At 40.6% G+C, this 12,622-nt stretch overlaps 1 protein-coding gene across 29 annotated transcripts in view; it reads left to right on the top strand.

The window, feature by feature from the left end:
* The window catches only part of NRXN1 (neurexin 1), a 1,284,195-nt gene that overhangs the window by 1,254,516 nt on the left and 17,057 nt on the right, over positions 1–12,622 (top strand). For 20 of the 29 annotated variants that reach the window (XM_045285734.1, XM_030884347.2, XM_045285746.1 and 17 more), the window contains one exon: positions 191–278. In XM_045285734.1, the coding sequence (XP_045141669.1) occupies positions 191–278 (88 nt within the window). The remainder of the gene's footprint in view (positions 1–190; positions 279–12,622) is intronic. The other 9 variants (XM_030884348.2, XM_045285747.1, XM_030884338.2 and 6 more) reach the window with 1 other exon arrangement.

The raw sequence follows: 12,622 nt of genomic DNA, 5'->3' as shown, positions 1-12,622 counted from the left end.
TTTTAAAAACAAATTTCTAAAAACCATTATAAAGGGCATAAGACCAGTTCACATAGTGAAATTCTGTGGCTTTGGGAAGACAGAGATTGGATTTTGGTTTTCAGCATTTTAGGCAGACTGTGTTTTACTTCTTACAAGAGGATTGGTTCAGTCTCTTTAAAGTAATCTACGAAATATGCTTCCTTTGCAGACCACAGATGACATCCTGGTGGCCTCCGCGGAGTGTCCCAGTGACGATGAGGACATTGACCCCTGTGAGCCGAGCTCAGGTGGGTTAGGTTAGTCGACTTTTTTCTTACTTTCTTTGCTTTATTGTAAATCTTTGTGCATGCCATATTCCTTCAGGGGGGTTTGCATTTAAATCTAGAAGGCCATCCTAAATGTACACTGATGTGAGATAAGGACCTTTGTTTTTACATGAATAATTTTGTTTCTGCATTTACTTTTTAAAAAAATAAAAAAACCAAAAACCACCATTTACATATTTCAGAAAAAGCAGTGGTATACAAGTACACAGCTGTTCTCTTTCCATTAGCGCACAACATAATTTCTATGTATAATAGTGTAATGGGCTTTCCCTTGGGTCACTTGTAGTAAAATTGCAAAGCTAAAAAATTGCAGTGCATTGTGGAAAACTATTTTACCTTTCTAATGGCAAAAAGTCCCTAACCTCTCAATCTCCCAGAAAATTATTTTAAAGGAGGTATTTTTGAGTTTTGGAAGTGAGAGAATTATGGCACTAGTAAAACAAACAGCAGGCAGAGTCCTTGATACATTTAACAAAAAATATGTGTGCCTAGCTGTCTCCCTAAAGTTCAAACCAGTATCTTTCCACTCTAGTAGACTCATGATGTTCCTTCTTGTTCGTGAGATGCTAGGATGGTGCAGGATCAGGCCGTGTGTGGCTCTGTTGTACTCGCAGTGGCTAAGCGTTGCAATGGACTCAACAGCACTAAAAAACCATAGCAGCCTCTCGGCTGGGGTGACTAACACAGGACTGTTTCCATCCGGCCCTGGACTATGCAGTGGTGACGGGAGATCTTGCTGGGTTCCAAATATCCATTATATATCAAGGTTCTTCCCATTAGTTTCCTTTATAAGGCATTGCTTCTTAAGACTCAAGCTTTAGCTTGTGAAGTTGTGAAGTTGATGCAATAGTTAGTTCAGCACCCCCAGGAAAACTTCACCCCCATGAGATCATTTTCATTCTTGTTATACATATCATTTTAAAGCCAATCTACTCAGTCAGATATTTGAGTACAAAACAGTTCAGGTTTTGTATCTTGCTTATCTCTGATCATCACGTTTCCTTGCTGATCATGGCAACTCTGTATGGAGCGCTGAGTATGTAGCACTGAGAGTGTGTGCTGAGTCCCAGGGAATATCAAGGCCCGAATAAGTTACCATTCCAGGGATGCAGCCCAGAGAGGTCTCTTCTCCTGCCGCTAGCCTCACCGCACTGCAATTGAGTAAGTTCTGACTCATGGTGATGCTAGAGCACTACAGACCTGCCCCTGTGGGTTTCTGAGACTATAACAGCACTTGATGGCAATAGAAAGCCTTGTCTTTTTCCCACAGAGCCACAGGAAAGTATCATTTTTAGAAGTACGTACAGTAAGAGAAAGGGGCTAACATTTTAATTAGTAATACCAAATAAATAAAAGAGGAAGTCTGAAAGTATCACTGTTGCAGTTCTAGTCTATATATGTATATGATCATTCAAAAATATTTTTCAACATGACTTTGCAAAGAGTGGATGGCAGTAGACAAGGTCTCTCAATGGTACTCTTGTCAGAACTGCAGTCAAAAGTCAAACTTCAACAATGGCTTTCACGGTGATCTGCTGTGACCGATAATTCAAGGCAAAAAAGTTAGCTCACAAGGTCACAATGACTTTTGCAGGAAACTTGAAAGGGGTAATCTGAATAGATTTTCTTGAGGGACAAGAAAGATCATAGGATTCATTGGGAGGAAGTTTTATGAAAATTTGTAAGTGCATTGGTGAGAAAAAGCCGGGAAAGTTGCACCAAGAGTTTTCCCCATCACTATCTTCTCATTCTTTAAGGGTAGCAAGAGCTGCCCTACAGGAAATTCACTGGGAAACATGACCCTGTCCACCTTGCAGCCTTGATCTTGCCCCTTCAGACTTCTTTTAGTTCCTGGAAATCGAAGAACATTTGAAAGGAACGCTCTTTAAGTCCTGCAAGAATGCCCTAGATGCTGCTCTGACTTGATGTGAGCTAATGAACACAACATTCTTCGGGGAAAGGTTAGGGACCTGGAACTGCCACCTTCAGAAGTTATAAACCTAGGAGGAGGATATATTGAGCAATATTACCATCACATCTTGATTATTTTATTTACATTTCTATGAGTTTGTAACAATACTTTTTGACCTAACATCTAATATGGGGGGTGGGGTAGGGAATTGTGCTAGCATTTGAAAGAAGGTTAAATTAAAATGTCTTATCTAATATCAACACAGCTATTTAGCACCTCGTGAAACAATGTACAGAAACCTACCCCCTAAAGTTTGAAGTAGATCTTGAAGTTCTATTTTGCAGAATTCCTCTCCCACTTTCTGGCTGCGATTAGTACCTGAACTAGCACGTGTGCTTCTTCAATATTCAACAACTATTTATGATGCATTTACTATAAGTTACGAGAGAACCCATTTTGAGAAAATGATAAATAAGTACAGAGTACTATTAAAATGTGTTTCAGAAAAACCCAACCCAGACTTAGTAAGCAGGAATACCACACAGAAAGAAAATCTTCAGATTCACACTGTAAATTGATTTATGGTCTGCTATCTTGGAAGATAGAAGGAACCTTGATAGTTTAGTGGCTATACACATTGTCCTCCTAACCTCAAGGTCACTAGTTCTAAACTGTCAGCCACTCCATAGGAACACGATGAGGCTTTTCACTCTTGTAAAGAATTACAGTCTCAGAAACCCAGATGACAATTTTAACCAGTGCTATTAGGTTCACTATGAGTTGAAATCTGCTTGATGTCAGTGAGTTTGAGTTTTGGATCTTGAAAGATCAGGTAACAGAGAAGGCAGAAGATGTAAGATTTTAGGTGGAGTAACAGCGTATACGAATAGAGAGACATCAATTCCTGGGAAACTATGAGAAACTCATATATATGAGATTCCGAGGCAAATCAAGTGCTTTGTTAGATATATTTAGGAGTTGGCTTTTATCCCAAGCACTCTGGAGAAATGACAGGTCTAATTAGAACAGGGTTAGAATTGGGAAAAGAGACAAGACATCTAGGCATGAGTAATAATCCAAATAGAGGTCATGATGGCATGGAATAATGTAGAAGCAGTAAGGATAAAAACCATGAGATTAAGAAATAGGTGGGAGGTGGGATTTCTAACATCTGCTAGTAGAGTATAGGTATGGGGGAGAGAAAAGACTAAAATAATGCTCTGATTTAGAGTTTAGACTTCTGCATGAAGAACCATGCCGAAACTGGCAACGGAGAGCTCATTCAAGAAAGGAACTGCCTCGTAGTTAAATGTCACGATGGTTATGGACAAGTGAATGAGCATGGGGTGGCAGATGGGCAGGAAAGACGAGGACTGTGGGTAACTCACACAGAAATTAATTCGATCCTGGAAAAAAGACTGTGCAAGTCTCATCTACCTCTTCCATGAGTAGACATGTCAACATGGAGGAAACGTTGGGAAATTTAATTACCGTGTGTGTGTATGTGTGTGTGTGTGTGTGTGTGTGTGTGTGTGCATATCTGATATAAATCTTATCATCTTTCTCAGATAAAATGTGGTTGTTGTGCGATTGTAAACACAGATTAAAAATTGTTAAGAGCTTATGAGAGGGTGCCAGCCCTTATATTTTTGATTCTTTGTTGGATAGAGGACTGGAGAGTTTGCTCTAGGGATGGGGTAGGGGCATGTGTCTGACTGGCTGAGAAGGACTTAGGGCACCAGTGGAAAAGACCCAGAAACTCAGCACTGGCTTCCTCCACATGTCCATCCTGCTCAGGGCCCATCATTGTTCCTCCTACTCCTCCTCTCTGAAACTCTGTAGCCCAAAGAGATGAGTCAGGGCAGCCCAGGGCATCTGTCTCCTAGTTTCTAAGCTGAGGAAAGATAAGGCAGTGTCTTTCCTAATTAAGAATTCTCTCCTGGGTGTCAAGTAGTCAGCTCAGGAAGAGACACCAGAAATGTAGCTCTTGGCACTGACTCCATCTCTTACCAGCTGAGATAGAGCAGATGATTGACTGAGAGATGACTTGAAAGGCAGGCGGTTCAGGGAAAAGGGATGCCTGACGCAGGCAGAGACCTGCCCTGCTCATACGAGCTCTTCTCTGATCTTCCAGTATGTGCAGCCAGGTCAGGGTAGCAAATATAGAAAACTCTCCAAAGTGTCATTACTTTAGCATAAAACGCAAATTGAGACCCTACTGCAAGAGGAGATTCTCTGATATTAAGCCCCTTCTACTTCAAGATATTCTTCTTTGGATTCTATGGCTCTATGAGATCCTCCAGGATAGATTACACTTAGAGGCTGGGTTACTTTACTCACATACTACAGTATTGTGTTTCTTTATATTTAATGCACACACATATAAACGCATAGTAATGCACAGCTAGCAGTATGTATCACAGATACGTATATCTATAAGGGGCATCAAAAAGCTCATGGAAAATAGAATTTAAAATAATTGAATTTTCTACCAATTTTTAATACCCCATACATATATGGGGGCACTATGTATACTGTACATATTACATATAATATATATTATACGACTGTGTGTGTGTGTGTGTGTGTGTGTGTGTGTGTCTAAAACCAGTTGCCATCATGTCAGCTCCAACTCTTGGTGACTCCATGTGTATCACAGTAGAACTGTTGTTTCCAAGGTTTATAGTGGCTGATTAGCCAAAAGTAGATTGACAGGCTTATCTTCCAAGGTGCCATGTGTAGGCTCCGCTTCCAACCTGTGGTTAGCAGCTGAGGGCATCACCCACTTGCACCCCCTAAACTCTTAGTGCCATTAAGTCAATGTCAACTCATAGCAACTCTATAAAGCAGGGCAGAACTGCCCTTGTGGGTTTCTGACCATGTGACTCTTTATGGGAGTAGAAAGCCCCATCTTTCTCCTATGGAGTGGCTTTTGGGTTCGAGACCTTGATAACAGCAGCCCAATGCATAACCACTCCCTCAGAATTCCTTTGCACCTCCAGGGTTATGTTTTTATATGGATATTTATACGCAGGTATTTTGATTTGAGGTTTTTTTTCCCCTGAGTCGTGTTTTCTTTGGGGCAGTCATTCCCACCCCACCCCCAGCATTTTCCAGATCATTTCCAAAGTGTTGAAAGCAGGAGAGCTTCTTACTGCTTACTAAGAAGAACCCTGAGTTTCTCTTCTGCCGTCGGAGGCTGAGCGTTCAGCTCTGTGAAGAAGCCTCACTGTCAGGACCCAGCAAGCCAGTCTCAAAGCTGATCACACTTAAAGTGGGTCATTTTTCTTGTCTTAACTGAATGCTGCATTTCTTCTGGCCCATGCTGTCAAAGTTAGCATACAGGCTTGTTACTCTCTCTCTCTTTCCTGGGATGCCAAGTGTACAAAGCTGGTGATGTGGTGTGGGGAGAAAGAGAGAAGGGAGGAAGAATAAGGAGAGAGGTGGGAAACACTGGCATCAGACACAATGAATGGTTTCTTATTTGATATTGGATTTTATAAGGAGGACATCTTTCCTACGTTGGTTCTTTTTATCCAGTTCCTTAGGATGTTTTTCCTTCTATGCTGAGCTTTAAGGGTGCATACAGTGCTTCTCTTTTGGCAGCCTTGGCCTTATGTGTAGGACAGCTTCCGATGAAATTATCAGTTCCTATGATTTTTATTGAAATATTTGATTTTTTAATATTAGTTGAATGTGAATATTATTTGATTTTAGACTGCTCCTCCTGTAGACCGTTCTTCTTTAATACATTGGTTTTCTTAAATTGCTCTCCTTTCCCTCCGTTTTTCATCTTGTACGACAATATAAAATGACAAGTAGAAAAATTATAATTGTTAAGATTATCAGATATTGGCTACTGTTAGTTATCTTGATATCTTTATAAAGGGTGTTTTATATAGCAGCAGAACATAGGTGCACACACTGAGAGTTTCATCAGTCTGAATATTGAACTATTCAGAAATGGATGCATCCCTGTTCACATTTGCCACCCAAGAAGTAGTGAGAGTGAATCTTTGTACAGACACACACAGATGGATTCGGGGGGTGGGGGGGAATTGGGGGGCGGGGATATAGTGGGTTAGCTAAATTTCCTGTGTATTTCCTTCTAGTGTCCTTAAAACTGCTTGGGTATTTACATATGGACACTTTCTAACTGCCCCAATCCTTCCCTCCCATTATCCAAGGCATGGTTTATTCTATGAACCTGTGTCCTATGCATTTATTACATGTCCTGCATGGCCACTACTGAATCAAAGAGAGGAAGACCTGGCATCTTCGTGGGGAGTAGTAAATTATATATTTTTCAGATGTTTGGTAAATCTAAATTATAACATGGTTCCACTCAGAATCCTTAATGAAAATCTAATCGTACATTTGGTGGGTTTTCATTTTTACCATCTGTCAAGTACTTACTGAGCCCTACTGTGCACTCATCAAATAGAGGGTCAGTGGAAATGAACAAAACCCGCAACAAAATGGACTTACACAATAGGCACAACCATGACTCAACAAAATGGACTTACACAATAGGCACAACCATGACTCAACAAAATGGACTTACACAATAAGCACAACCATGACTCAAGCTCATCGAAGATAATGAAAATTGTCATACCTATTGTGTTCATCTGGGTATAAACCAGAGAAACAAATCCATATGTGCATAAGAAAGAAGTTTTTATACAAGAGCAGTTTGATATTGAGAAAACATCCCAGCCCAGTCCAGATCAAGTCCATAAGTCCAATATTAGCCCATAGGTCTGATACCAATCTATAAAGTCCTCTTCAGACTCACGAAAGACATGCAATGATGCCGAATGCAGGAAGATCACAGGCCAGTGGGTGGGAAGTCTTGTGGATCCAGTGGTGTTGTAAGCATCTCAGCACTGGCAGGGGTCTTCACGTGACTTCTCCAGGTTCAGGTTTCTGGCTGCATTAGGATGGTCCATGTGGCTTCTCCTCAGGGATGTCTCGCAGGGAGTGAGCAGAGAGAGGGTCTCTTTGCCTCCAAGGAGGAAAGACAGGAATTCCCAGAATTCTCAGGACAAGGCCATGTCCACACAGAGACCTCATTGGCTATGACCTGATGGACAGACTAGACTCCATCCCTACATTCTTAGTCCTCTCAAGTCCCCAATTGACACCTGATTATGTAGCTACCACACCTATCAAGTTTCAGTCTGAGGTACTTAAGGCCACAGTGACTCACAGCAACTAGCAACAACTCTGCACTTGGATCCCTTGTGGCTCTGTGCCGTAGGCCACTGGTTCTTAACCTTTCTAACACCGCGGCCCTTTCATACAGTTCCTCATGTTGTGGTGACCCCCACCCATAAAATTATTTTTGTTGCTACTTCATAACTGTCATTTTGCTACTGTTATGAATCGCGAAGTAAATATCTGATATGCAGGATGTATTTTCATTGTTACAAATTGAACATAATTAAAGTATAGTGATTAATCACAAAACAATATGCAATTATATATTGTGAAATATGTATGTATTTTCCAATGGTCTTAGGCAAGCCCTGTGCAAGGGTCATTTGATTCCCAAAGGGGTCACGACCCAAGGGTTGAGAACCCCTGCGTTAGGCGCTGGGCTATTAACTGCAAAGCTGGCCATTCAGACCCACCAGCTGCTCCAAGGGAGAAAGAGGAAGCTGTCTGCTCCCATAAAGATGGAAGCCCTCCTCAAGGTCATTATGAGTTGAAATATACTCACTCGATGGCCGTGAGTTCTAGTGCACGCACTCCTGTGCTAAACGCTGGCAATGTAGTGGGAAGCAAAATGTGGACCTTACACTTGGCATTTCATTCTGCCAGCCAGCCCCTCTTCATTCACCCAGAGAACGCCTCATTTATTCTTTTTCATTTCCAAGTTCCTCTCCATTGAAGTGGGCAAAAAAGAAAATAGTATTCATTGTTGAGAGGCTTTGCAAGAATTAAAAGTAACATATTTAAGGCATGCATGACAGTGCCTGGGCTAAGGTATTGCTTAAATGATGGCTATTTTATTCTTTTTCCCATCAGTTTTTTTTTAAGCGTATTCAAGCTGATTTCTTTTCCCGTTTACCTAACACTGTTATTTTTCTTGGCTGAAAATTGATGGGCAGCTGATGAAACCACTCAGGCCTCCTGATGGGAATGGGACATGTTGAAACTGGATCAGGGACACCCCCCTGGGTGAGAACACAAGGAACTCCATGGTCCTAGATGCCAACCACCCTGGCCCGTACACTTAGCAGCGGGTGATAAAAACTGCACTGCTATAAACAGGAGACAGAGCTATACAATTCAGGACGCTTAATTATATCTAGTTGAACCTATCAATTCAGTGACAGATGAATTATGAAGCCCCCCTTGATAACTGAGCCATTGTCTAAAGTGCCTGGTTTCAACAGTGTGGATACGGATGGATACGTGATAGGTAAATGAGCTTGTCTTCCTATTCCGCCCCACCCCCTCACCCCCAAGTATTTGAAGATTGTATGCTTTGTCCTCAGCCTAGATATAGAATTGATAGATTCAATGATATAACATATGGAAAGCATGCTATAAAACAAAACCTTACTCATAGCACACACAGTATGAGTGTTTGCTATTGTTCTTAATTTCATTATGTAGGAATAAATATTTTACAAGCCTTCTTTTCCATAAAAGTTTGTATAAGACTGATTTCTTGAAGTGTACTACTTTGAGTTCAATGAGTATATTACAGTACAGTGCCACTCGAAGGAAGAGATGCTGCCGATTGCCAAGGGGCGGGAGGGCAAGGGAGGGAAGGGAAAGCAATGAGCTAGACTATTGATGGGTTGTAAATTGGGGAGGGAGAAAATAAATCAAGGATCAGGTGAAGGATAAGTGATGTGGGAGGGTTGATTAATAGTTTAAACTGTTGAATACAAAGCTGTTGATTTGAAGTGTAAGCCCCACCTCATTTACAATAAAAAATTTGTTTAATATAATAAAATGGTGAAACTACAGACTGCTTAAGGTTCAAAATATCTCTTAACCGTGAGGAGATATTTGAGGTGGACAGTCACCTTCTAAATACACCCCTTTCTCAAAGCTTCTGGAAGAAATTAGAAGGGTGATTTTTTTTTTCCAATGTGTGGAGGTGACTGACAGCAATGGCTAGAGTAGCCACACTGCTAATTTACCTCCAGTGATTCATCGGGCACATCGGAAAAAGGGTGATTTTTATATTGATTCATTTACAAGAAGATAAAGATTCTCTTTGGAATAGGAGCTTCCCTATGATTTACTTGAATTCATCATTTGTTACAAAGAAGACAAGATCAGCTCGTTTTTCTCCTAGTCATACTCAGAAAGAGGAGTTTTTTTCTTATACTTAGAATGCGAGGCATAATACAACCTTTTGGGGAGAAGGGTGTTCATAGGATATTGGGCTAGTTTCATATCAATTAAATCATTGTCAGCCATCTAAGGTCAAAAGGGCACCATTTACTCAAGGACAAAGGTTAGTAGCCTCAGAAAGAAGGAAAGATAGAGATAGGAAACAATAAGAGGAACTGGGATAAATGATGTTGAGGGATCGTAATAAAAGAGATTAAGAAAACTGTTTATGAGGTTTAAAAATGCAAAACTTCTGCTCTGCTCTGTAAACAGTCAGCCATTTCACAATACAAAGTTCTTAAATATCCAAATTCCTATTTAATAGCCAAATATCTGGGAGATAGTTCCTTCCAGAAGATGGAAAAGGCATATTGATTTGGGTGGTTGGCATTCTCTTAAATATGAATTGCTTGACTGGAGATAAGATGATTAACAGGGCACTTTTTCAAAGGTGACTCTTGACTGGCCAAAGTGAATGACACTGACCAATTCTGAGTATGTGCGTAATGACAGAGAATAAAAACTAGCGTGGTTTTGGAAGTATTTATTCTGTAAATATAAATTTAATAGGTACTTTACATATATTCGTGTCACTATATTTAGAGACCTTTAGCTATTTTCACAGCCAAAGAGGTTCAGAATTACTTAGTATGAAAGAAGTAAGAAGATAACTAATACAGAAAATTTTCTTGGAATGCGGAAGATTGTATTTTTATAATTCAGCCATTTCCCACATACAAGATTAATTTTTAAGAGTTCATTTAAATAATCCTGTGCCATAAATTTGAATTTGATGGCAAAAGGTCCTTTGCATGTATTACTATTCATTAGGCTAAATTGGCTGTAATTATCATGCGTATTTGAGTAGTTTTCCAGTGTGCTATTTTGAGAAAAGATCAAAGCATTTTCTATTGAACAGATCCCATCAGCCACATTAGAAATAAAGATGTATATATTGAACACGGTGCATCTGTTTCATTAAGTAAATAATCACAATCATTTAAAGGAATGTTTCACTTATTAGGTCATATTTTTAGAGGCTGATTACAAGTTAATTTTGTTCTGCACTTAAATTTGGGGCATTTATTCTGTGATTATTCAAAAATGAGTTTGATTAGTCCATAATAGCCAAGATATTACTGGCAAAAAGGAGGATGTTGAACGGCACCCAGAAAATCCAGTGTGGAGTGTCCCAGTTTGAAGGCCATCTGGAGCACGTCCTGAGCAGCTGGCCAGCGGGTCAGTGCCCAGAGCTTGACTGGTCATTGAGGTGCAGGGAGGGGTGGCTGTACTTGGAGAACTGATAGACCCGCTGGCATTCTGGGTGGAACATGCTGCTGTGAGAAACAAATCTCTAGAAACGGAGTAAAGAGTGAATACTGAGACGTTAAAATACAGGAGAGTCACCAGGCGTCTTTCCACCCACTCTCCCAAGCCTTTCCATGAGGAGCAGAGATCCCCAAGGGGTTTATACTTTCCAGGTAACCCAGCTTTGATTCGTTCACCCAGGATGAGATGCCACCAGCAGATATGTAGGACACAAAAGTACATGAGACATGATTTTTTTTAAAAAACAGAGAGCAAGTTTTTATGTTACCTGAACTATATTGACACCTCTATGATCTGTGGATGTTTTTTGAAGGAGCTCATAGAATAGATCTTTGTCACATTCTCAGAAAGCCGTTGTCACATATTGTAATAAGGAATTGGGATGTGCAATAGAGAGTGTATATTTGTTTTGGCCTGGATGTTCACAGGAGTTAGATATAATTTGTATCCCTTCTAGGCTATCCTCCATCCAGCATACAGAGTTGATCTGAAAGAAAACTTTGTGCAGCTTCTTTGGACATAGAGAATGGGCTCTAGACAAATGTCCTAACACAAGGCTAGCTCTGGTCTCCCAGGTGGATGACCATTAGCCTGTTAAGCCCAAGGTCAGCGGTTCAAAACCACCAATTGTTCTGCAGGAGAAAGATGAGGCTATCCGATCCTTCAAAGAGTTATAGCCTTGGAAACCTTATCTACCGGCCTGATTCACCATCGGTTCCCCTACAGTAAATGTTTTGAAAATAAAGGGATTTGCTGACTTAGCGTAAGCGTTGATTTGAAAGTCTGGGGAAAAATGGTGGTGATTAATATAAAACCCTCTTACAAGATATAACAGATGTTGTTCACTAGTGAGTACAGGATAAGGCAGAAGCAGCAACCTGCATGCATTAACCTGTTTCAGAGGTTTGTAGGTGGCACACATGACGCAGGTCTTTGCTTCTAACCAAAAGCTGGCAGTTCAAATCCACCCAAAGACGCCTTGGAATAAGACTTGTTTTCTGTTTCTAAAAAAAAAAAAATCAGCCACGAAACCCCAATTTACTAGAAAATGCTAAAATACCATATTGGACATTTCTAAAGTGTGACAAATACCCTGTTGGGCTTCCAAGGATGCAAAACATTCTATTGCCACGGTCTAAAATATTCACCAACCTTGAAAAGAGACATAACCTAAGTAAGTGTCCACCTCTTGTAATGTGAACCTGAAATCCAGGAAGATTGAAATGCTGGTTTCTTGTCATTTGTGTCAAATAGCTCTTTTGAAGATCCATTTCCTCTGGAGCTTTCTGAGACTGCCTTAATTGCATTTCCCCAGAAGAAATCGGAGGGACGCCAGCACACTGTGAAGTCTCTTCCACTGGCCTCTTGGCCTCTTGAAGAGCCGGTCCTTCTCTTTCGGTCCTTCACCACCAGGCCCACTAGCTTGTCAGTGGATCCTTCCCCATCAGGAGAGTGTCATAAAAAGTCTCACATTGGTCATAACACCAGAAAGGATGCGTTATGTTTTGTGTGGCTTAAACATGATATATTCATAATGTCCATTTATCAGAAGCCATATGTAAACAAACTCTTAGAAAGGTGATAAGCTTGCCATGTCTAAATGATCACTAAAATCTTACATTTCATCGAGCAAACATCTGAAGCCAAGGGGTTTGAGTTCAAATCCTAGTCCAGCTGCTTGCTGTATAATCAGAGGCAAATCATTGAACCACTG

Source organism: Echinops telfairi, unplaced genomic scaffold, assembly GCF_000313985.2.
Source record: "Echinops telfairi isolate 266 unplaced genomic scaffold, ASM31398v2 ScPeMD7_7475;HRSCAF=8513, whole genome shotgun sequence".
In the NCBI taxonomy this organism is placed as follows: domain Eukaryota; kingdom Metazoa; phylum Chordata; class Mammalia; order Afrosoricida; family Tenrecidae; genus Echinops; species Echinops telfairi.
Note: the sequence above shows the minus strand (reverse complement) of the source record. Positions and strands in the feature narration are given on the sequence as shown.